General features: G+C 36.2%; 1 protein-coding gene across 15 annotated transcripts in view; it reads left to right on the forward strand.

The window, feature by feature from the left end:
- MEF2A (myocyte enhancer factor 2A) overlaps positions 1-26,280 on the forward strand; it is a 174,867-nt gene that overhangs the window by 106,006 nt on the left and 42,581 nt on the right. For 11 of the 15 annotated variants that reach the window (XM_033431440.2, XM_033431442.2, XM_033431438.2 and 8 more), the window contains 2 exons: positions 23,167-23,304; positions 25,446-25,665. In XM_033431440.2, the coding sequence (XP_033287331.1) occupies positions 23,167-23,304; positions 25,446-25,665 (358 nt within the window). Of the gene's footprint in view, positions 1-22,969; positions 23,102-23,147; positions 23,305-25,445; positions 25,666-26,280 lie in introns of those variants that run through there. The other 4 variants (XM_004271652.4, XM_033431441.2, XM_004271654.4 and 1 more) reach the window with 2 other exon arrangements.

The following is a 26,280-nucleotide window of genomic DNA, read 5'->3' on the forward strand; positions in this document are numbered from 1 at the left end:
GTTCAGGCGGTAATGCAAGCAATAGGGAGCAGCAGATGAAGCTTCACTCCCTAGTCTGCTGCTTACCTCCTGCTGTGCAGCCTGGTTCCTAACAGGCCGTGGACTGGGTTGGGGAACGCTGGATCTCTTTGAAAGACTGTAGATCCTTTAACGCAAAGACTTTGAGAAACAGCATTAGTATTCTTCCTGGTGGATTCCCACAGATCCAACACATGGCTTAATAGTGACCTATAAAACTGAACTAAAAGCAGTGTTGCTCACTTCAGTGTTAATTCATTTATGATACTCTTAAAAATCCATCAAACGTTACCCAAAGCTAATAAGGACAAAAACATAAAGTATCTTTAAGTGGAAATAAAGCTCAAGAATGAACAGGATGTGATTTCCTTCGCTCTGTAACACTGGAAACGATGCCTTTGTTTCAGTATCTCTCCATCTTCCACATCTCCTCCCAGTATATATAACTTCCAGCTTTCAGACAGGTAAACAGACTTTAAAAGAAAAAAGTACAAGTGCTTCCGGTGTAGTGCAGTTTATGCATTCCTGAAAATTTTTACAGACTGCAAAACCTATGCAACTTTGTGTTCTGAGCACCAACATAAACTAAAACTAATTAGTAATTGAGAAGATAGTTTGAACTGCTCAGTGAGGCACCTTAGTGAAGCTAGTGATGACAAGAGTTGGTATGATAAATTCACCAAATTAATTACTTGAATGGAAATGCTGGCAGCACTTTAATTAGGATGGAGATAGTGAGTTTTAGGACAGTACAGATGGCAATGTAGCAATGAGCCATGGGGGGAAGGGGGGGTTAACATTAAAGCGGGCATGGGAACCTGCAACAAGGCTGGGAGTACTCCTCTGAAGCCCTCGTTTAAAATTTTCTTATAATACAGATAAATGTTCCTGCTGTCAGGAGGACATTCTCCTTTCCTCCTGAAGGTTGTGATGCTGTTCCCTCTTTCCTGGCTCCCCTTTCCTAGGAAAAATCACCAATGAACCAAAGTGACTTCTTTATTATACTGACATCATTCTCTGTTTATCAGTTTCATATGAGCTAATTTGCATTCCAAAACATGTTTTATAGTAGAGCAGATTACTGTTTAATCATAGAAGGGTTTTTTCTTCCCTCCCTCCCTCCCTCCCTTCCTTCCTTCCTTCCTCCCTTCCTCCCTCCCTCCCTCCCTCCTTCGTTCCTTCCCTCCCTCCCTCCCTTCCTTCTCCCTCCCTCCCTCCCTCCCTTCCTTCTCCCTCCCTCCCTCCCTCCCTTCCTTCTCCCTCCCTCCCTCCCTCCCTTCCAAGATAGTGTTCATCAGCTTATGTTCATCTGAATAAACAGCTGCTATGTAAAAGAAAATAATTCAGAGATGGGAAGTTGTATTATCTTTCTAGTTTCCTTTGCAATATAAAGAAGGTTTTCATAGATTTTATCGGCTTTTGTTTCATATAGTTCGGTTCATTTTTTTTTAACATCTTTATTGGAGTATAATTGCTTTACAATGTTATGTTAGTTTCTGCTGTATAACAAGGTGAATCAGCTGTATGCATACGTATATCCCGTCCCTCTTGCGTCTCCCTTCCACCCTCCTTATCCCACCCCTCTAAGTGGTCCCAAAGCACCGAGCTGATCTCCCTGTGCTATGCAGCTGCTTCCCGCTAGCTATCTATTTTACATTTGGTAGTGTATATATATCAATGTTACTCTCTCACTTTGTCCCAGCTTACGCTTCCCCCTCTCCGTGTCCTCAAGTCCATTCTCTATGTCTGTGTCTTTATTCCTCTCCTGCCCCTAGATTCATCAGAACCATTTTTTTTTACATTCCATATATCTGTGTTAGCATACAGTATCTGTTTTTCTCTTTCTGACTTAACTCTGTATGACAGACTCTAGGTCCATCCACCTCACTACAAATAACTCAATTTCGTTTCTTTTTATGGCTTATATTCCATTGTATAGATGTGCCACATCTTCTTTATCCATTCATCTGTCGATGGACAGTTAGGTTGCTTCCATGTCCTGGCTGTTGTAAATAGTGCTGCAGTGAACATTGTGGTACATGACTCTTTTTGAATTACAGTTTTCTCAGGGTATATGCCCAGTTGATAATCTTAATATACCTGGATGTAGGACTCAATAAGTACAAATTCCAATGTGATGATTATTCATAATGATAGTAATAAACATTTCCAAAGTTTTTAGTAAGCTGCATGAAGTACTTTCACACTACTTGGTATTTTTATAAATCATTGCCTCAGGTATCTTTCATTATGTGAAATTGAATGCTCAATGAGGCAACTTTGTGTTGCTACCACAGTGGGTATTATAGACATACTTGAGATTAACATTAACATTTTTTGTTCTTTTTATTGAGATATTCACAGACCATAAAATTCACCATTTTAAATTATACAGTTAGTGATTTTTAGAACATTCACAAGTTTGTACAACCATGAATGCTAATTCCAGAATATTTTCATCAATCCAAAAAGAAACTTGGTATCCATTCATTTCCCAGTTCCCCTTCCCCCTCCTCCCCCATGGTGGCAGCCAGTAATCTACTTCTTGTATCTATGGATTTGCCTGTTCTGGATATTTCATATAAATGGAATTATTTAATATGTGGTCTTTTGTAACTGGTTTCTTTGATTTAGCATAATGTTTTCAAGGTTCATTCATATTGTGGCATGCATTAGTACTTCATTCCATGGTTAAATAATATTTCATTGTATAGATATACCACATTTTGCTTATCCATTCATCAATTAGGAACATTGGGTTGTTTCACTTCTTGAGTGTTGTGAAAATGTTACTGTGAAACTTGTGTACAAGTTTTTGTATGGACATATTTTCATTTCTCTTGGGTATCTCACCATGAGTGGAATTTGCTGGTAGCTCTTTGTTTCTTTTGGGGGAAGTTGACGGTGGAACTCTGGAAAATGTAGAATTCTTTTCAACATTTAACTTTAAAAAAACAAAAAAAAATCAAAAAACAACTTTACGGGTGTCATTAAAAAATACTTGGCTCATCTTTTCCTAAAAATGTTGACTTTTTAAATTTCAGTAACGTTGGGCCAGGTTATCTGGACCAATTCTTCAACTGAAGACAACTAAAAACGCTTGATGAGTTGTACAAAAACTTTGTTTTAGCATCAAAGAACTGTTAAGGAATATGCCAGGCCAAAATCTAAGAAAATGTTAGAACCTAAAAGGTAAAGAAGTGTTTAAAGCTCTGGCTACCCTGAATCATTTGCCCATTTGGATAAAACAGTTAAAAAACTAAGCTTCAGGTTTCGGTGGATTCAGAGGCAAGAGGACACTTATTACTTCTAGGTTTCTGAGTCTAATTGATTGCTTCTAATTGATTGCTTGGACATCAAGCTGGGACCTCAGGAAGAGGGAAGCTCACTGCCTTTTCCCTACTTGCAAAGGACTGCCAGGAGAATTCTTTTGTGCTGACCAGATAGGGCAAAGAGGAGAAAAAGAAAAGAAAGAAGGAGAACCTATCTCTGAGAGGTTGTAAAATAAGTTACCAGCATTGTGCAGAATCACAAACCAAAGGAATATAACACAAGAAGTCTGAGAAAAGTAGTACCCCAGTTACCTCGATGAAGCAAATATATATCCTTTTTGAATAAACGCACCTTATTGTAGGTATCAAAAATCTTCAAGTAACCTTTCAAGGCCATTGAGCATCTGTCATACAGAGATGACCAAACATAAAACAAGGCACAATAAGCAAGATGCAGCAAGAAATAGCAGAAACTGATACCTAAGTATTTCAGATACTGCTATTATTATACATAGATTATAAGCAATTTCACTTACTATGTTTTAATTTTTTAAAAGCTTGCAAATGTCTGTATGAAACAAGAAATTATAAAACAAGTGATATAGCAGACTTGAAAAGAATGAAATACTTCTGGAAATGAAAAAAATATAATAGCCAAAATTAGAATCTTAGTAGACATTGCAAGTATATTTGACATAGCTGAACAGGAAATTTGTGAACTGAAAGAAGAAATTATCTATAATGCAACACAAAGAGATGAAAAGGTGGAAAATACCAAGAGGTTGAGAGAAAAGGAGGATTGTTTAGAAATTCTAGCCTAAATTTAACTGGCATTCCTGGAGGAAAGAGAATGGGGCAGAGGCAATATTTGAAAAGATAATGACAGAATTTTCCAGGATTAATGAGAGTCTATAGTTCTCAGATTTAAGAAGCCCAACAAATCCCAGGCAGAGTTAAAAACGCTTTTAATCTCTACATAGACATATTACAATGAAACTGCAGAAAACAAATGATAGAGAAAAATTTAAACACATTATCTTCAAAGGAGTGCTGACTGATTCTAAACAACAGCAAATGAAACCTGTAGTCAGTGAAATGATATCCTAAATGTGCTGGGGAAAAAGGAGTTGGAATCCAAGTTAGAATTCTATATCCATAAAAAATATCTTCAAAAATGAGGGCAAAACACCAGTGTATCAGATTTGCAACTAAACCACCTCAGAGTTTTGAAGAAAGGGTCAAAACCAAGTCAAGCCAGACTGCGGTGGTAAGAAAGCAGTCTTCATGCGAAGATCATATGACCTCTACAGGCTTCACGTGGACAGTGACCCATGTTTGTTTTTGTTCTTTTTTAACCTCTTTATTGGAATATAATTGCTTTACAATGCTGTGTTAGTTTTTGCTCTATAACAAAATGAATCAGCTATATGTATGCATATATCCCCATATCCCCTCCCTCTTGTGCCTCCCGCCTAATCTCCCTATCCCACCCCTCTAGGTGGTCACAAAGCACGGAGCTGACATCCCTGTGCCATGCAGCTGCTTCCCATAGCTATCTGTTTTACATTTGGTAGTGTATATATGTCAGTGCTACTCTCTCACTTCATCCCAGCTTACCCTTACCCCTCCACGTGTCCTCAGGTCCATTCACTACGTCTGCATCTTTATTCCTCCCCTGCCCCTAGATTCATCAGAACCATTTTTTTTTTAGATTCCATATTTATGTGTTAGCATATGGTATTTGTTTTTCTCTTTCTGACTTCACTCTGTATAAGAGACGCTGGGTCCATTCATTTCACTACAAATAACTCAATTTCGTTTCATTTTATGGCTGAGTAATATTCCATTGTATAGATGTGCCACATCTTCTTTATGCATTCATTTGTCATTGGACACTTAGCTTGGTTCCATGTCCTGGCTGTTGTAAATAGTGCTACAGTGAACATTGTGGTACATGTCTCTTTTTGAATTATGGTTTTCTCAGGGTATATGCTCAGTAGTGGTATTGCTGGTTCATACAGTAGTTCTATTTTTAGTTTTCTAAGGAACCTCCATATTGTTGTCCATAGTGGCTGTATCAACTTACATTCACACCATCAGTGGGAGAGGGTTCCCTTTTCTCCACACCCTCTCCAGGCTTTATTGTTCATAGATTTTTTGATGATGGCCATTCTGACTGGTGTGAGGTGACACCTCACTGTGGTTTTTGATTTTCATTTCTCTAATGATTAGTGATGTTGACCATCCTTTTCATGTGTTTGGCAATCTGTATATCTTCTTTGGAGAAATGTCTATTTAGGTCTTCTGCCCATTTTTGGATTGGGTTGGGGTTTTTTTGATATTGAGCTGCATGAGCTGCTTGTATATTTTGGAGATTAATCCTTTGTCAGTTGCTTCATTTGCAATATTTGCTCCCATTCTGAGGTTGTCATTTCTTCTTTATGGTTTCCTTTGCTGTACAAAAGCTTTTAAGTTTCATTAGGTCCCATTTGTTTGTTTTTATTTCCATTTCTCTAGGAGGTGGGTCAAAAAGTATCTTGCTGTGATTTATGTCATAGAGTGTTCTGCCTATGTTTTCCTCTAAGAGTTTTATAGTGTCTGGCCTTACATTAGGTCTTTAATCCATTTTGAGTTTGTTTTTGTTTTTGTTTTTGTTTATGGTATTAGGAAGTGTTCTAATTTCATTCTTTTACATGTAGCTATCCAGTTTTCCCAGCACCACTTATTGAAGAGGCTGTCTTTTCTCCATTGCATATTCTTGCCTCCTTTATCAAAGATAAGATGACCATATGTGCATGGGTTTATCTCTGGGCTTTCTATCCTGTTCCATTGATCTATATTTCTGTTTTTGCGCCAGTACCATATTGTCTTGATTACTGTAGCTTTGTAGTATAGTCTGAAGTCCGGGAGCCTGATTCCTCCAGCTCCATTTTTCTTTCTGAAGATTGCTTTGGCTATTCAGGGTCTTTTGTGTTTCCATACATATTGTGAAATTTTTTGTTCTAGTTCTGTGAAAAATGCCATTGGTGGTTTGATAGGGATTGCACTGATCTCTAGATTGCTTTGAGTAGTATAGTCATTTTCACACTGTTGATTCTTCCAATCCAAGTCATGGTATCTCTCTCCATCTGTTTGTATCATCATTAATTTCTTTCATCGGTGTCTTATAGTTTTCTGCATACAGGACTTTTGTCTCCTTAGGTAGGTTTATTCCGAGGTATTTTATTCTTTTTGTTGCAGTGGTAAATGGGAGTGTTTCCTTAGTTTCTCTTTCAGATTTTTCATCATTCATGTATAGGAATGCAAGAGATTTCTGTGCATTAATTTTGTATCCTGCTACTTTACCAAATTCACTGATTAGCTCTAGTAGTTTTCTGGTAGCGTCTTTAGGGTTCTCTATGTATAGTATCGTGTCATCTGCAAACAGTGACAGTTCTACTTCTTTTCTGAGTTGGATTCCTTTTATTTCTTTTTCTTCTCTGATTGCTGTGGCAAAAACTTCCAAAACTATGTTGAATAATAGCGGTGAGAGTGGGCAACCTTGTCTTCTTCCTGATCTTAGAAGAAATGGTTTCAGTTTTTCACCATTGAGAACAATGTTTTCTGGGGGTTTGTCATATATGGCCTTTATTATGTTGAGGTAGGTTCCTTCTTTGCCTACTTTCTGGAGAGTTTTTTTCATAAATGGGTGTTGAATTTTGTGGAAAGCTTTTCCTGCATCTGTTGAGATTATCATGTGGTTTTTTCCTTCAGTTTGTTAATGTGGTGTATCACACTGATTTGCGTATATCGAAGAATTCTTGCATTCCTGGGATAAACCCAACTTGATCCTGGTGTATGGTCCTTTTAATGTGCTGTTGGATTCTGTTTGCTAGTATTTTGTTGCAGATTATTGCATCTATGTTCATCAGTGATATTGGCCTGTAGTTTTCTTATTTTGTGACATCTTTGTTTTTGGTATCAGGGTGATGGTGCCTCGTGGAATGAGTTCGGGAGCATTCCTCCCTCTGTCCTATATTGGAAGAGTTTGAGAAGGATAGGTGTTAGCTCTTCTCTAAATGTTTGATAGAATTCACGTGTGAAGCCATCTGGTCCTGGCCTTTTCTTTGCTGGAAGATTTTTAATCACTGTTTCAATTTTAGTGCTTGTGATCGGTCTGTTCATATTTTCTATTTCTTCCTGTTTCAGTCTTAGAAGGTTGTGCTTTTCTAAGAATTTGTCCATTTCTTCCAGGTTCTCCATTTTATTGGTGTATAGTTGCTTGTAGTAATCTCTCATGATCCTTTGTATTTCTACAGTGTCAGTTGTTAGTTCTCCATTTTCATTTCTATTTCTATTTATTTGAGTCTTCTCCCTTTTTTTCTTGATGAGTCTGGCTAATGGTTTATCAATTTTGTTTATCTTCCCAAATAACCAGCTTTTAGTTTTATTGATCTTTGCTATCGTTTCCTTCATTTCTTTTTCATTTATTTCTGAACTGATCTTTAGGATTTCTTTCCTTCTCTAACTTTGGGGGGTTTTTTGTTCTTCTTTCTCTAATTGCTTTAGGTGTAAGGTTAGGTTGTTTATTTGAGATTTTTCTTGTTTCTTGAGGTAGCATTGTATTGCTGTAAGCTTCCCTCTTAGAACCGCTTTCGCTGCATCCCATAGGTTCATCTTGTTTTCATCGTCATTTGTTTGTAGGTATTTTTTGATTTCCTCTTTGATTTCTTAAGTGATCTCTTCGTTATGTAGTAGCATATTGTTTAGCCTCCATGTGTTTTTATTTTTTACATTTTTTTCCTGTAATTGATATCTAGTCTCATAGCGTTGTGGTTGGAAAAGATGATACGATTTCTATTTTCTTAAATTTACCGAGGCTTGATTTGTGACCCACGATATGATCTATGCTGGAGAATGTTCCATGAGCACTTGTGAAGAAATTGTATTCTGTTGTTTTTGGATGGAATGTCCTGTAAATATCAGTTAAGTCCATCCTGTCTAATGTGTTATTTAAAGCTTGTGTTTCCTTATTTATTCTCTGTTTGGTTGATCTGTCCATTGGTGAAAGTCGGGTGTTAAAGTCCCCTAGTATTATTGTTTTAGTGTCGATTTTCCCTTTTATGGCTGTTAGCACTTGCCTTCTGTATTGAGGTGCTCCTATGTTGGGTGCATAAATATTTACAATTGTTATATCTTCTTCTTGGATTGATCCCTTGATCATTATGTAGTGTCCTTTGTCTCTTGTAATAGTCTTTATTTTAAAGTCTGTTTTGTCTGATATGAGAATTGCTACTCCAGCTTTCTTTTGATTTCCATTTGCATGGAATTTCTTGTTCCATCCCTTCACTTTCAGTCTCTGTGTGTCCCTAGGTCTGAAGTGGGTCTCTTGTAGACAGCATTTATATGGTCTTGTTTTTGTATCCATTCAGCCAGTCTGTGTCTTTTGGTTGGAGCATTTAATACATTTACATTTAAGGTAATTATCGATATATATGTTCCTATTACCATTTTCTTAATTGTTTTGGGTTTGTTATTGTAGGGCTTTTCCTTCTATTGTGTTTCCTGCCTGGAGAAATTCCTTTAACATTTGTTGTAAAGGTGGTTTGGTGGTGCTGAATTCTCTTAACTTTTTGCTTGTCTGTAAAGGTTTTAATTTCTCCATCGAATCTGAAAGAGATGCTTGCTAGGTAGAGTAATCTTGGTTTTAGGTTTTTCCCTTTCATCACTTTAAGTATATCATGCCACTGCCTTCTGGCTGCAGAGTTTCTGCTAAAGATCAGCTGTTTACCTTATGGGAATTCCCTTGTATGTTATTTGTTGCTTTTCCCTTGCTGGTTTTAATATATTTTCTTTGTATTTAATTTTTGATAGTTTGATTAATATACGTCTTGGCGTGTTTGTCCTTAGATTTATTCTGATGGGATTCTCTGCCCTTCCTGGACTTGATTTACTATTTCCTTTCCCATGTTAGGGAAATGTTCAACTATAATCTCTTCAAGTATTTTCTCAGACCCTTTCTTTTTCTCTTGTTCTTCTGGGATTCCTATAATTCGAATGTTGGTGCATTTAATGTGGTCCCAGAGGTCTCAGACTGTCCTCAATTCTTTTCATTCTTTTTTCTTTATTCTGCTGTGCAGCAGTTACTTCCATTATTTTATCTTCCAGGTCACTTATCCGTTCTTCTGCCTCAGATATTCTGCTGTTGATTCCTTCTAGAGAATTTTTTAATTTCATTTTTTGTGGTGTTCATCATTGTTTGTGTGCTCTTTAGTTCTTCTAGGTCCTTGTTAAATGTTTCTTGTATTTCCTTCATTCTTTTGCCAAGATATTGGATCATCTTTACTGTCATCATTCTGAATTCTTTTTCACATAGACTCCCTGTTTGCTCTTCATTTGTTTGGTCTGGTGGGTTTTTCCTTGCTCCTTCATGTGCAGCATATTTCTCTGTCTTCTCTCTTTGTTTAACTTACTGTGTTTGGGGTCTCCTTTTCACAGGCTGCAGGTTCGTAGTTCCCATTGTTTTTGGTGTCTGCCTCTAGTGGTGAGGTTGGTTCAGTGGCTTGTGAAGGCTTCCTGGTGGAGGGGACTGGTGTCTGTGTTCTGGTGGGTGGGGCTGGATCTTGTCTTTCTGGTGGGCAGGGCTGCATCCGGTGGTGTGTTTCAGGGTGTCTGTGAACTCAGTATGATTTTAGGCAGCTTCTCTGCTAATGGGTAGGGTTGTGTTCTTGTTTTGCTAGTTGTTTGGCATGGGGCGCCCAGTACTGGATCTTGCTTGCCATTGGGTGGAGTTGGGTCTTAGTGTTGAGACGGAGATTTCTGGGAGAGCTCTCAGCGATTGATATTATGTGGGGCTGGGAGGTGTCTGGTGGTCCAGTGTCCTGGATTTGGCTCTCCCACCTTAGAGGTTCAGGGCTGACACTCAGCCAGAGCACTAGGACCCTGTTAGCTACATGGCTCAGAAGAAAAGGAAGAAGAAAAAGGAAGAAGAAAGTAAAATTTTTTAAAAATATAGAAAAAATAATAAAATTTTGAAAAATAAATTTTAAAACATTAAAAAAAGAGAGCAACTAAACCAATAAAGAAATCCACCAATGATAACAAGCGCTAAAAACTAAACTACGATAAACATAAAAATCAGAAACAAATCAGCCGCAGACTGCAAACCTCAAGTCTACAGTTGCTCCCAAGTCCACCGCCTCAAATTTGGGAACATTCGTTGTTTATTCAGGTATTCCACAGATGTAGGCTTAATCAAGTTGATTGTGGGGATTTAATTCGCTGCTCCTGAGGCTGCTCGGAGAAATTTCCCTTTCTCTTCTTTGTTTGCACAGCTACTGGGGTTCAGCTTTGGTTTTGGCCCTGTGTCTGCATGTAGGTTGCCCTCAGGCATCTGTTCCCCGCCCAGACAGGAGGGGTTCAAACAGCGGCTGATTAGGCTTCTCTTGCTCTTTCAGGCAGGGGAGAGGGAGGGGTACAGTAGTTGTAATTGGAATGCAGGGCAATCCTACAGCAGTAGAAGCCGATGTGCCATTGCAACAGCCTGAGGCGTGCCATGTATTCTCCGAGGGAAGTTGTCCCTGGATCTCGGGACCCTGGCAGTGGCGGGCTGTGCAGGCTCTCAGGGGGTGGGGGTGGCAGTGGCAGCAGCGTTAGCGTTCCATGCCCGTCTCTGTGGTCCAAGCTGATCGCCGCAGCTCGCGTCAGTCTCTGGAGCTCACTTAGGTGGTGCTCTGCCTTTTCTGGGCACACGGGGAAGGAATCTTCTCTCCTCGCACATCCTGAAACAATGGTCTCTTGCCTCTTCAGCAGGTCCAGACATTTTCCCTGACTCCCTCCTGGCTAGTTGTGGCTCAGTAGCCCCCTTCAGGCAGTCTTCACACAGCCAACCCCAGTCCACTCCCTGGGGTCTGACCTCTGAAGCCCGAGCCTCAGCTCCCAGCCCCCACCCGCCCCAGCAGGTGAGCAGACACGCATCTCAGGCTGGTGAGTGCTGGTCGGCACAGATCCTTTGTGCGGGAATCTCTCCACTTTGCCCTCTGTACCCCTGTTGCTGTGCTCTCCTCCGTGGCTCCTAAGCTTCCCCCTTGCCCACCCCCTGTCTTCACCAGTGAAGGGGCTTCCTAGTGTGTGGAAACATTTCCTCCTTCACAGCTCCCTCCCAGAGGTGCAGGTCTTGTCCCTATTCTTTTGTCTCTGCTTTTTCTTTTTTCTTTTGCCCTTCCCAGGTACGTGGGGAATTTTTTGCCCTTTGGGAAGTCTGAGGTCTTCTGCCAGCATTCTGGCAGTAGGTGTTCTGTAGGAGTTGTTCCACATGTAGATGTATTTTTAATATATTTGTGGGGAGGAAGGTATCTCCACATCTTACTGCTCTCCCATCCTGAAGGTCCCGTGTCTGTTGATTCTCATGACTGTTTTATCAGTGAATATCAGAACCTAGTAGAGTGCTGTCAGTAATATTTGTTGGATTAAAGGGGAAAAAAAGGATAAAGGTAAATGAAGTCATTTTTACAGTTTAAGTACACACACACACACACACACACACACACACACACACACACACACACACACACACAGAGATAGTGAAGAACCAAGAGCCAGGGCTTTGAAGATATACTTTCCTGATTTCACAGTACTCCAAGAGCCAACTTTGTCAAAGTGTTCATTTATATGTGGAGTTCTGCAACAGAGTTACATTATCCCTGTGGGTAAAATGAGACTGTTGGGCTGCCTAGTATCTAGCTCCCAGAAGACAAGGGCCCCAAAACTGTTTGTTTTGGGTGGTGTTGGGGAGAAGTATCATTACCATTTGCTGACACCTTTGCCATCAAACTTGGGTATATACTGGGTAAGACCTTAAAATTCAAAGAAACCATAGCTTGAACATCACACATTTCTAACTGAGATAGATATGGATAAGGTCATAGAAGAACTGGGAAAGGAGTCTGAAAGCAGTGCCTACAACCACATGCACAAGAAGTGTGCTCTCTTTCCAGTAGTTTAAGTGGTTCCTGATCGCAGTCCTCTATCCAGTCTCCCTTTTGTTTGTTGACTGATTAATGCAGTCTGAACTAACACAGTGTAGTGGAAAGACCACTAGACTGGACATCAGAAGACTTTTATTCTAGTCCCAGTACTGCCACTTAATAGCTGTGTGATGTGGTGGGGTTGGGGGGTGAGAACTTGGATCTCTCCTAAATTTAATCTTCTCCTCTATAAAGGTAGGAGGTGAACTAGATGATCACAAAGGTAACATTTAGTTTTCTATTCAACAGCTATTTTAATATAATTTTTTGAGCACATATCTCAAGATTCCATTGTGCCTCAAAATTTAGACTCAGTGGACAAATTTCGAGAAAAATATAGTTTAACAAAATGGAATCAGGAAAGATATAGAAAATCTGAGTAGTCTTATTGTCAAGTTTACCACAGAGAAACTCCAAATCCAGATGGCTTTGTTAAGAAGTACTAGCAGAATTTTAAAGAAGAAATAACGCCAATATTTCACAAACTCTTCCGGAGAATAGAAAAAGAGGGAGCTCTCTTTATATGAAGCTAGTCTAATCTTGATAGCAAAACAACAAGGAGAGTTCTAAAAAGAAGAATCAGAAGTCAGTCTCACTGAATGTAAGTGCAAAACTCCTAAACATAATACTAGTTGACTTTTTTTTGAGTTCACAAATTTTTTTTATCAGAGACATTTTTATTTTCACATTAAGTCATTTTCTCCGTTGCTTGGGCACACATCTAGACTATCAGCCTGCCTTGCATTGGAGTGGTCTTGTGACTGAGTTGGCCAATGGAATGTTAATAGAAGTGATTCATGCTACTTCCAGGCCTGATCTGTAAAATACCTTCCACGTGATCATCATACTCTCTCTTCTCTGTTTGTCAGCCAGCTGCAGAGAATCCAGATGGGAACTCTTGAGATCTCATGTGGAACCAAAAGAAAAATGACTGGGCTCTGAATAGTTTCACCTAAGGCTCTCTGAGATAAGAAACATCCTCATTAGCCTTTGTGTGAATAAGAAACTTTCATTGTGTTAGGCCACAGAGACATGTGTTTGTTAAAGCATCTAACATCACTTATGCTAACTAATACAGAAATTAAATCCAGCAATATATAAAAGTCATACACATTATGACTAAGTTGGATTTATCCCAGAAATGCAGGGTTGACTTAACAGAGTATCCTAATATCATGGACTGGAAGTCTCAATATTGTATATGTCAGTGCTACATGAATAATCCATATAGAGTCAAGTAATGCCTGTGAAAATTCCAAGGAATTAATTTTTTTAATAATTCAAAAACTAATTCTGAAATATATAGGGAAATTCAAGGGGAAAAGACTCTGAAGAACAGTAAGATGAGAAGCTTTGCATTACAATATATTGCGACTAATTTTATAGCTACAGTAATGAAGATACTGTGGCATTGGCATGAATGCCAAACATATCAATGAAGTAATAGCTCAGAAACCATGCACATATATAGATAATTGTGGTATCACAAATCAAACGGGGAAAGAAACTCTTGAAGCAGTGTTGCTGGGACAGTTGGTTACAGATACATGGGAAAACTGTGAAAGTGAACCTACATCATATCTTACACAAAATCTACCGCCAGGAAGATTATACACCTAAATGTGAAAGGCAAAATTATAACACTTTTAGAATATAATATAGGAGAATATCTTCATGATTTTGAGGTAGGGAAGGATTTCTTATACGAGACATAAACATTACTACCGTAAAGGATAACTGTAAAGGGACAAAAGTATAAATTTGGTTTTATTAAGGTTAAGAACCTGTTTTCATCCAAAGACAAGTGTTAAACATGCCACACAATAGGGAAGGATTTTTACAATACATAAAATTAACAAAGAATTTATGTTGATTACAAATAAAAGAATGACTAAAGTAATAAGAAAAAGACAACTCAATAGAAAAATTGGCAAAGTACTAGAACACTTGACACTTCACAAAAGAGAAAATCTGAATGGCCAGTAGTTACGAAATGTGCTTCATTTGCTTGGTAATCAAGGGAATGCAAGTTAAATCCTCATTGCAGGTAGAAATGTATATTGATACAACTACTTTAAAAAAGAGTTTTGCATTTTCTAGTTACAAACTTACGATTCTGCTCCTAAGAATGTACCCTAGAGAAATGTGTGCAGATACGCAGTAGACTATGCAGAAATGTGCATTTTGACATTTTCATGATAGCCAAAATATTGAAGCAACTCCAATGTCTATCTGTAATAGAATGGATAAAGTTTTTTCCCATATAATACAATATTTAATAAAAATGTATAAACTAACTATATGCCACCCTATGGATGTAATAAACATAAAGTATAATGAAGGAGGCCAGACAAAATAATACATTGCATATATTACATTCACATGATATTTAAAAAGCAAAGCTAAATTATAGTTTTAGGGATATGTATATGGTAAACCTATAGAGAAAGTACAGATAGTTGACATCACAGATTTAAGATGGTATTACCTATAGAGGAGAGAGGGGAGGGTTATGTGATTGAGGGAGATATATAGGGTCTGGTTTATTTTTTGACCTGATTAGAATTACTATTGTTCACTTTATAATTGTTGAATTTTATATAAATTTTGATGCACCTTTCTTTATGTATGTCCAGTTTTAAAAATTAAATGTTTTTGTGTGTTTTTAAAGTGTCTAGGAAGAATAAGAAGTATCTTTCAAAATTGAAAATTTATTAAAAATGGGGAAAAGGAGAACTTTTCATTAAAAAAAGTTCTAAAGTCCAGTTTAAGTTCCTTGGAACTCAAGACATATTATTCCTTTATTTTACAAGCACTCATTTATTCCTTATAAGCTAGAGCTGACAGATTATCCATTCAGCCGGTGTTTATGGAGCTGCTTAGCTGCTTCACAGAAATGAGATAGGTGGGTGGTGATATTGTAGATTGGTTCAGTTGATGAGGTCATCGTGCATTTTAAAACTATGCGTATATACCTTTTGAGTACTTTTAATTCCCTAGTTTCACTTCTAAGTGCTATGATTATTATTGGTATGGAATGGAATTTGACAATTGTCATTATAAAATTGAGCATATGTTAAAGTATATTTCAGTTCTTGATTGATGTTAAAAATGCAGTCTGACAGGGGCCCTGGTAAACACTCAGGCAGTATAGACTCCTGAATCCAAAATTCAGTATCATATCTCAAGATTCCAGAAAATGCCAGTCCTCTGGGATTTTTATCAGTTCTTATTTCAGATTCCATGTGATGTAAATATTTATTTAAACATATTTACAATGAAAAATATCCTGAATACTAGATTTCTTCACTCTGTAAACAAACACCAGAGTATAGTGTATGTATATGTATTAGTGCATATATATTTATTGATATATATATATATATACACACAACGTGTGTGTGTATATATAATTTCCATGGAGAATAAATGTGTCTGAAATTTTAAATGTTATTTTTTGCTGATGACAGAATATAAGCTGAAAGAAATCTATTTAAAATTAGCTGCCTCTGCCTAATTTATAATCCATATTGAAATATGTTTGTTTTTTAAGTTTATTGTGTAAAAAAAAAAACCTGGCTATACTTAGAAAAAAAGTCTAAACAGCATTGTTCTTGCCTTCTCAAGTTTCTTTTCCCTATCTCCTTTCTACTTTTCCCTTACTCTTTCTATCTCCAGTTTCACCAACAGATTTAGTAATGTAGACTAGAAAATGAGAGGCAAATGTTCAGGGCCTGCCAAGCAGTGTTTTTATATATACCCAGAATTCCAGAATTCTAAAAGTGTTTCCTTGAACTTGAAAGATAAGGTTGCTAAAACTTTGTAAGTAGAACAGTAGAACACATGACTTTAAAGATCGTTGTTTGAGTCAGTTTTCTCCAGGTTAGGGATCTTTTCTGGATGCTAGGTTGTGGAGGCATTAGCCAGACTTGTTTGGGGACTTAGATGATTTAGACAGATAAGGAGACTTAACTCATGACTCAAAGAATTGTGACAGTTTTTTTTTTTAATCAAGGTTCTTTGATTATAAGGAATAGAAATTCAGTTAAAGTAGCTCAAACCAAAGGGGGACTTATTGAAAGAATATAGGCAGATTGCACCCAAGGCAGGAAGCAATACCTGCCTCCTTAAGGCTGGAAATCAGGAACTCCATCTCAAGATCTACATGGTCCCTCATCTCTGCCACCATGGCTAGTTTGCAAGAGACTCTCCTGAAGGCACAACTGATGGTCTTCATGTAAAAATTGATGTTCTGGGTTCTTACCTAATTACCCATTTTTGTAACCAGAACATAACTCCCAAATTTAAAAAAGCTTCAATTATGATACTGTCTTACTGATACTTTCAGTAGGAGAGGAGATTTGGTGAGCTGTGGACACTTATCTCAGTGCTGACATAATTTTTTTTTTTTTTAAACTGGGTTGATCCTCTATAGATGTCATGGAGTTTCCCTTAATTAAGAAAAGTCAAGCTTTTGGTTTTTAGATTTCCAGGTTTATACTTCAACCTTCTGTGTTCAAAATAAGATCCAGAATCAGAATCTTTGGCTCTTAGTTGATTATAGCTAACTGTACATTCAAAATAAGAAGTCTTCTTGCACTACCAATTCTAATCTTTCCTATCCAAAAACCCACTGGAGAATATCCCAGCAGCTTTCAGAGTATAGGCTATTGTAAGTTAAACTTATATATGAAATTATACATATGAAATGGTATTTTTGTAGTTCAGAAGCAGTCAACTATCAAGGATTTCTGTGGATCAACCTAGTTCAAACTAATGTTTCTGGATTGCCTTATTATTTAAGTATATTATAACAAATCCATAATTTTATGTTTTAGAAGACACCTGAAATAACATTAGAGACCATCCTGATCTCTCCTTTGCTATGTTTTTTTTTAATTGTGCAAGTATTAATAAATACTTATTTCATGTGTGTGTAGCACCTTGTTTGTCTAGACTCTGAAAATGTAAAGCAATCTAGACTTTGGTCTTTGATTTGAAAGTTCATAAATTAGTTCAAGAATACAGAAAATATACGGAAGATAAGTAAATACAATGTTGCCTGTATTACACGAATGCTCTATAGAGTAAGTGCTCTTAAAATTTCAGCCTAGGAAGCAGCAGGGGAAGAAAATTTCATGGAAAGATGGAGTTCAAACTAGGCCATAGTGAGCTATAAAATAGTCATACAAATAAGAGAGAAGACAGGGTTTCAAACAAGTGGGGTGACATCAGTGAAGGGATTTTTGTGCCTGTTAGGACAATAATTTTGACCACTTTGTCTGGGTCAGGTTTCAGGAAGCATAAAAATGGGGAAGGAAAAAAAAAAGTAAGAGACTGTTAGGTGACTTGCAGTTAGGCTAAGGAACTTTGATTTTGTACTCTACATCTGTTATTTCAGGAGGGATGTAAGATGTATAAAACTACTAGGGTTCAGGGAGAAAATAATGGAAATTATATTTCATCCTAAGATATGGCATGTTAATATTTGAAAAGATTGACATTCATGCATATAATTTTTTCATTGTATGCATATATTGGGGGCTGTGCGTGAAATATTTTTACAGATGGGGTGGATAATCTAGAAAGTTTAGAGGCTACTGCTTTTAGATCACAGAGAGCCATCAAAGATCTAAAACAAAGGTGACAAGTACAAAGTATTGAGGAGAACTGAATCTGTAACAATTTAAGGGACAAATGAGAAGAGAGAGAAAAGAGAAGGAGGATATATAGTCAGTGGAAATGGAAATAATAATCTACAAAATTTGGAATTCCATGTTAATGTGGGGAGAGAACAAAGAGTGAACAGCAAGATTGCTTGCTGTGTTGACTAGAATAGCTAAGTCCAAAAAGGGGATCTATTTAATAAAAGATAATGAGTTCCATCTTGGTTAAACTGAAATAGAGATATTAGCCAAATTTCCAAATGGAAATGTACAGTAGTCAGTTGGGACTGTAGGTCTTCAAAGTTTCAGATTAGATTTGGAAGAAGGTATAAAATCATTACTCTCATTCAACTATAAAGTGAACATGTGTCAAATATTTTAATTAATTAATGAGTGAACCAGTAAGATGTCACAGCCAGTTCAAAGAAGAACTCAGAATACCACACATCAGTAAAGAATGCTGAAATGAATTTTTTTGGGTTGGCCAAAAAGTTCTTTCCGGTTTTTCTGTAAGATGTTATGGAAAAAGCCGAACAAACTTTTTGGCCAACCCAATACATGGGGAAGCAAAAATTGGTCAGTATCCACAATGTGATAATCAGTGACATTCCACAGAAAACAATTTCTGTGAATAGGAATTATTTGCAGTTACTGTGAGTTTTCTGATACTTTTAAACTGATATCCATCTCTACAGAATTGTAAAATAACCTAGTCAAAGAATAAAGATGGATGTAACCTAAATGGAAGTTCTAGCCAGGATACCCACTAAATTTCAGTTTTTTAATGTTTTTCCTTAAGTTGGTATAGAAATCTTAAATTTAAGAGCCTTTCTACCTATGAGGTCTTTAATCAGTAGGTAGAAGTCTTTAAGTTACTCTTCATTTGGGTAAAACTGATTTAATTAATACCAAAACCAAAAAGAAAACATCCTCTTACTTGTAAGTTTAATTTGGGCGTATCCAGCTCAGAAAGTTTAGATATCATGTAGGGATCCCTTCTCCCTGGAAATGCTTACAGGCAAAACATTACCTACTCTTCCCCAACAGCTTGAATTTTACTTTGGAACTCGTTAGCTTCAGATGGAGAGGAACCCTGTTTCAAGAGATTGTGGGGTTTGCAGTTTTAGATGGTTACACTCTTAATACTGTGATATGAATAATATTTCATTTATGAATTGTCACAAAAATTAAGGATTATTGTCCTTCTTGAAGAGAATTGAAAGGTCATAATCCTTCTCTGATCATATTTCCTTAATTTTTGATACCATAATAAATTAGTACAGATTATTAATCAATTAAATATTTTCAAAAATTTTAAATAACAAACAGCACATTGCTTTTTTCTTTAAAAACCGATATACAATCCAATACTAAGTTCTAACAAGAGCAGACTTTTCCCCTGAGTTTGGATCTGCTATGAATCACGAGTCAAGGGTGGTTTCACTCTTACAACTGTTAAACAATTTTTTTTCAGAAAAGGTAAAATCATGATTCTTAGACAGCTATAAAATGAACATGAGTCAATACTTTTAACTCATTAATTACTCAGGGAACAAGAATAAAATGTTGCAACTGGTTAAAGGTAAATCCAAAGATTAGAGAAATGCATAAGCCCATCAAGAAGACAAAATGAATTTTCTTCATAGGTGCAAAATTGACATCTTCCACAGTGAGGAAAGAGGTCAGTTGAAACCTCCTTCAGACAGAATCTATTTGCGTGTCTATAGACACTAATTATTTGCATTACTATCAGCTTTCTACAAATAAACTTCTATCTACAGAGTTGTAAAATAGCTTGAAGACAGGCACAAACCACAAAGAATCAGATAACCTGGGAGGATGTGTCCTAACAGATGCATTGTTTTAGATTAAAGACACTTAGCAATTATTTTTTGATCCATTTAAAATTTTTTCACAATTTGTCTCTATGTAACTAATGTTGAAGGTAAATGTTAGCTAAGGGCATTCATTATTTAAAACCTACGTAAAATTTCCCAAAATCACAAAAAGAAAGGCTATTAAAATCCTAACAGAGTTTAACTTTGTTGTGACAAGTAGAAATGATTGTCTTTTTAAACATGTTTAACTGACCCTCCAAAAATAAAATTTCTGTTTTCTATAGAAATGGACTAATGAAAATTGTAGGTATACTAATTTTATGATTTCATGTAAGCTTGCTAGTTAGAATCTTTAAACATGTTTGGAACACTGATTTGAAGGACACAGAACAGGTTGTATCAAGTCAGCTTAAACTGATTAATAATTTAATTGTTCATCACCACTGGTCCCTTTAGCAATTCATAATCTGTGTTTCAGAATACAGTTATTTAAGAAAAGCAACTGGGATACATCAACTTAAATGGTATACGCCCCTGAAATATGAAATTATTTTGGCACTATGGAGTTTCCCCCTTAAGTTTGCCATAATGGCACTGAAAAACTGTCAATCACATGTACAAGAATAAAGTACTTTTAAAGTCCTGTTTACTTAAGAGTGGAACATTATAATCATCAGTAATAGCTATAGGGAGTGCACAGTGCTAATACTCTTGAATATTTTCCCACTTAAAAGCAGATTCCTCCTTAGTGGTGACCATTCAGACTGTTTTCTTCATTGAGCAAGTGTTTTTATTGTGGCTAACTTGAAGCACGTAAGAAAACTGAAGCTAGCCTGTTTCTTATATGCCTCGCCTGGCCTTGTTAATAGATACAGCATTCCACTTGTTAGTACCAGTGACACAGGAGAAACTTTTACTATTATGCTATGTGGTAAGATAAAGAAGACAGAAAAAGTCTTTTTATGGTAGTTGGGTCCTCAAAACAACTCTTCATATTCTTGTGATAAGAAGACACAAGTTGGATATCCAACAGAGGTACATTAGCTTGTTATCTGCAGAGCTGATACAGCCTCTTAAATTCTCTCACAATGACAGGAACCCCCTCTAAAGTGAAGACTTGCAGAGCTGGAGATACCAGAGCACTATTCTTCCTCTTGGGTACAAGTAGAGTTAACCCTACTGTTGTAGGATAAAACTTTTGTGTAATTACTAAACAAAGGCCATATTCTTTTTCTTCTGTAATTTAAAAATGTTCAGAGACCATACTTGGTGATTGCTATTAGTGGAAGAGCAAGGCTGTGAATTACTTAGTCTTAAGATATATGAATATGAGGGGAAAATATCCAGAGATTTCAGGCTAGAATAAATCAGCTTCATGATAAAATCTGTGTGTAGGCGACTACTATATTTGTTCTGTTTCTAGAGCTGTGTTGGTTATAAGAGTTCACTGTGTTCCAGTATTCTGAGTGTTAACATCTTCATTGCTGATAGCAAGTTGCAGAGCTTTGGCAAGCAGAACTTGCTACTACGAATGGGGGAGGATACGTGTCCACCTTTTAGTTCTAAACAACAGGACCTTTTATGGCTAAGTACACATAAAAGTTCATGTGATTACTTAGACCCATAGAACTTAGAGCCATGGGGCTGATATTGGGGAAATAGGTGTAGTGTTTGCTGTATGCTCATATTTAGTGATTGTGTTGTGGTGGGAGTTTCAGGCATTGTGTATGGGATTCCTAGTGCATGCCAAGCAATTTGAGAAGCTAACACAGCTATACCACTGATTTCTTATGATCCTTTAAGCATGCAAAAAAAAAAAATCGAGTGAAGTGAAATTTTAAAATAGACTTCAGAGAAATTAAGAAAAAATTCTCAAATCTTAATGTATTGTGTGTTTATGTTCTTTCAAGAAAAAAAAAGAGTAAAATAGCGTTCATAATTATTGTAAATCATGTTTTAAAGGATACCAAGATCTATTATTATGAATTAATTTAAAATATACCTTAAATCTAATATAAATAATCATTTACAAATGCACTCATCTAGTACTATCTATTGTTCAAATATTTCTTAACCTAAATAGGTAGGCTTACTTGGAGAATTTTAACTTCCTAAAACTCCTCTGTGGTTGGCTGGAAAATCAGCAAGTCTCAAAGCTATCTAAGTTGTTGAACCCCAAAATTCTACTTTAAAATAAGACCCATCAGGATTTTTAAAAACTTAGTCTGTAAGTGAATTAATATTCTATAGATTATCAAGCCCTTGGTTTTAAGTGTATTCTTTTAAATACTAAACAAGTCATTTTGTGATGATTTTAATTAAAAAAATTAAAACTCAGAAAACCAACCAATTTGTACCCCAAAGTAAGAAGAAAGGAAAAGAGTCAATATGGTCCAGGGGATACTTTGATAACACTCAAGAAAATTCTCCAGAAAGTCAATTCAGTGGACTAAATCAATCCACGAAGGCACTCTGTAGAAAGAGCTAGCAAAGTGTGGAAAAGATCATGCTGAATTAGTTTTTTTTACAAAATTTAAAGATATGTGAAGTCACTAACGATACGTACATTCTACGTAGGAAAGGGTCATTACTGTCATATGTAAATAAGTATTCGAGTTTTTATACTTCAGAGTTATGTAGTAAAATCACAGTATTTAAGAACAAATTAGGAATGAAATTATTGGGATATTGAGCCTATTCTTTCTGTTGAATGGGATAAACTCTCAGGCAGAAAGGAATGTCAGTAGATGAAGTTGCTGAAATGTTCATTTTATAAAGGTAACTTTATATATATATATCATCTTGATATATTTGTATTTCGGGGTCTCACACTCATTGATCCTATCAGATATGTTGATCAGGCTGTAATCAGATTTGGATTGTAACTGTCAGAGCAGTGAGTAATTTAGTATTCTCTAGGAAGTTAGGAAAGGAAGAATCCAAATATATAAATATTCCTTTTCTCTTAATGTATAATGGGAACATAATTTTGCTTATATCTAAGGTTTACTTTATTTGAAGACTTAGAGTGCATTGTGATCATTTAAAACCATTTCAGTGGCTCTTGTATTACCCAGTTCATTCAGTCTGTGCTCTCATAATAGATTTTACAGAAAAAACTCATGGCAAGTTAGTATCATTTGTGTGTGAATTTTCCAATTGTATTTCAGACTTTAAGAAAGAAAGGCCTTAATGGTTGTGAGAGCCCTGATGCTGACGATTACTTTGAGCACAGTCCACTCTCGGAGGACAGATTCAGCAAACTAAATGAAGATAGTGATTTTATTTTCAAACGAGGCCCTGTAAGTACTTTTATTTTACCTCTACTTTTTATTTGTTGATCCTTTTTGTTAACTTCATTATTTAGGCTCTGAACAAGAAGGAACACAGAGGGTGCGACAGCCCAGACCCTGATACTTCCTATGTGCTAACTCCACATACAGAAGAAAAATATAAAAAAATTAATGAGGAATTTGATAATATGATGCGGAATCATAAAATCGCAGTGAGTACTAAAGTATGGTTTGTGATCTTATCTTGTGCATGAAGAGATAGACAACACATCTTGTTTATTTTCGTAGTGGGTGATGACAGCAGTAAGTAGAAGGGGGAAAAGTATTTTATTAATTTCTTTTGGTTTTATAGAACTTCAAAATAAAATTGCATAAATCTTACAATGGTACATCTTCGATCTTGAGTGTCTTAAACATAGAAGTGAAGAGAAAACATCCTAATACAAGCTCTGCTACTTACTGTCCCCATGTCTTTGGATAGGGCATCCTATCCTAAACATCCTGGATTCCAATTTCATCATCTGTAAAGTGAGTGAGTTGGCTCACATAGTTTTTTAAGGTCCCTTCCAGGTTTAAATTTCCATGATTTTAAATATAGGGTGCATATGAGACTTCCCTCTCCCTCCGATAACTTTTAAAATATTACATGTACTTAAGTAGATCTTGAGACTATAAAATGTAAAATGGCTGGATTTATTATAAAATGTGGCGTTTCAAAATTATCTTTAATTATTTTATACAGTTGCTGTAATAGTAGCTTACTATTTGGCTCTTTGTTAATGTCCCCAAACAATTTGGTGACAGTACCTCCAAATTCCTATTCTTTTCTTAACACTGTAGGTATTGAGGAAGACAGCCTTGGCTCGATTTTAATTTAAGGAAGCAGTGTTCTTAAACTGGTTACAAAACAAATAGTTGGTTTAAAGTTTTTCCATGCTCACACATTTAACCGTAGTGAAACAGTACTTCTTTGAGTTCATACTCCTTTGATAGTTCTTCAGAGAGTTCTCATTGAAGCACCACTGGCAAGAGCTGCTTAAGACAGTTATTCTGGATACATATCCAGAATACTACATATGTGTTGTAGGCTTTGTGGAACAAATTGGTTCCAATGCTGATATTTCTTTCATTACCAGAGTTAATTCTTTTAAAACTGTGCCCTAAAGTATGCATCATGGATTATTTCTTCAAAGTAGTCCTATGCTATAAGAAGAAGCCCATGGAAAACAGATTTAAGGAGGTATTTTTTGTGCTAATACCATTCTTAAGAAACAAAACAACTGAAAAAAAAAATCCCTTTTGAACTCATATGGATGTTGGTGACCTTGCAGTTAATGTTAAGCTGCAAAAGCATTGTTTAAGTAAAATTGCTTTACCTTTGAAAACATTTTATCATGTATCCATTGTTTTATACTTTTTAATGAGTTATTTTCTACCTGAAATAAACTATTGAATAAAGTACATAATTATTTACATTCTTTCAACTTTGAATTAGCAGTGTTACCTTACTTTGCAAATCACTGTTTTAAAATGTAGGGAGAGGAAAGTTTTCTATTTTCTCTCACTTTAAATTATAAAGAGGATTGTTATTTATCATGGTTGACAAGTATAAGTGGTCTATGGAGGAAATGCAAGAGGAAAATAGAAAATATTATTTTTAAGGAACTATGGAATATTTTGGAGGGAAATAAGATAACAATATTTGTAATTTAATCTTTATACAGTTTAAAGATAACTTGCCAGTAGTTAATTTTGTTTAGTTTTTTTTTACATTTTTATTATACTCATTGCATTGTGTTACATATATAAAACGTGATTTTTTTTTTTTTTAGTTTTGTCCATTAAGAATGTTAGTGAATTAAATCAGACCAGGGCAAACTTGATGTATGAAGTTTATAATATATGTACATACTTTTCCCCTTTTGTTATATTTGGAATCTCCCAATAGAAATGTAATGTTACTAAACTGATTTGCATTTAAGTGCTAATTTATGCTTGGTAACAATGATGTATTTTATAATGTGTAAACGACAACACAACTCTAATATCAGGTTCTGACCTTTCATTTTCATCTCTGAATATTTGAAATACATAATATATACATTATACTAGTATATATGTATTAATATATAAAAAATGGAAATTGAAAATGTTCATGTTAAACATTCTCATGTCCAAATATAATTGTAAAGAAAATAGCTTAAACCTGCAAATTGATTTAGTAAGAACCTATCCCCATCCTCTGCTTTTAGTAACTAGTGTTACCTTATCAAATTAAAGTTCGTAAGTTATCAATTTTAATATAGATGAAAATGAAACTAACAGTTTTCTCTTCCTTTTTCTTTATTTACAGCCTGGTTTGCCACCTCAAAACTTCTCAATGTCTGTCACAGTCCCTGTGACCAGCCCTAGTGCTTTGTCCTACACTAACCCAGGGAGTTCACTTGTGTCCCCATCTTTGGCAGCCAGCTCAACATTAGCAGATTCAAACATGCTCTCTCCACCTCAAGCCACATTACATAGAAATGTATCCCCTGGAGCCCCTCAGAGACCACCAAGTACTGGCAGTGCAGGTATGTCCTGATATTTATTCTTCCGATTCTTTAAAAGAAAGAAAAATCTAATTGCTAACATAAACAGTTTCTTATTCTGCTACTCTTAATTTTATTGCTTTGATGAGCAAAGAGTCACTACTACATAATTGCCTCCGTTTTAAAGTATTATTTTGAAAATCTGTGGCTCTAGCCTTGTACTAGGCTTTGTGGAACAAATAAAGCTTTCCTTATCCTGGGAAAGCTTTCCTTATCATGGGAAAGCCATACTAGACAGGCAGAAAATTTATTTAGGATATCATGGGCAAAGATTTAAAATTGAGGGTGAGCCATTCGTGTTAAAAATGTGGAGAGATGACTCACCTGATTGGAGTTAGAGCGTTTTCTCCATCTCCCACTGTCTGATTTGTTCATTAATTCAGCAGAAATTTTCGGTGCATTTACTGCATCACTGTGTGTAATGCAGTGTCTCCTCTCCCATTATTCCTAGATTTTATAGCATTCCATTAGCACTCCCCCCATTCTTATCAATATGCACCATTTGGTATTGATACACAAGAAGGCAGACATGTCCAGAGCTTGATAGGCGAGTGACTGTATATTTGACTACGTCATATTACACGTTAACGCCAAATT

Source organism: Orcinus orca, chromosome 2 (genome assembly GCF_937001465.1).
Source record: "Orcinus orca chromosome 2, mOrcOrc1.1, whole genome shotgun sequence".
Classification (NCBI taxonomy): Eukaryota; Metazoa; Chordata; class Mammalia; order Artiodactyla; family Delphinidae; genus Orcinus; species Orcinus orca.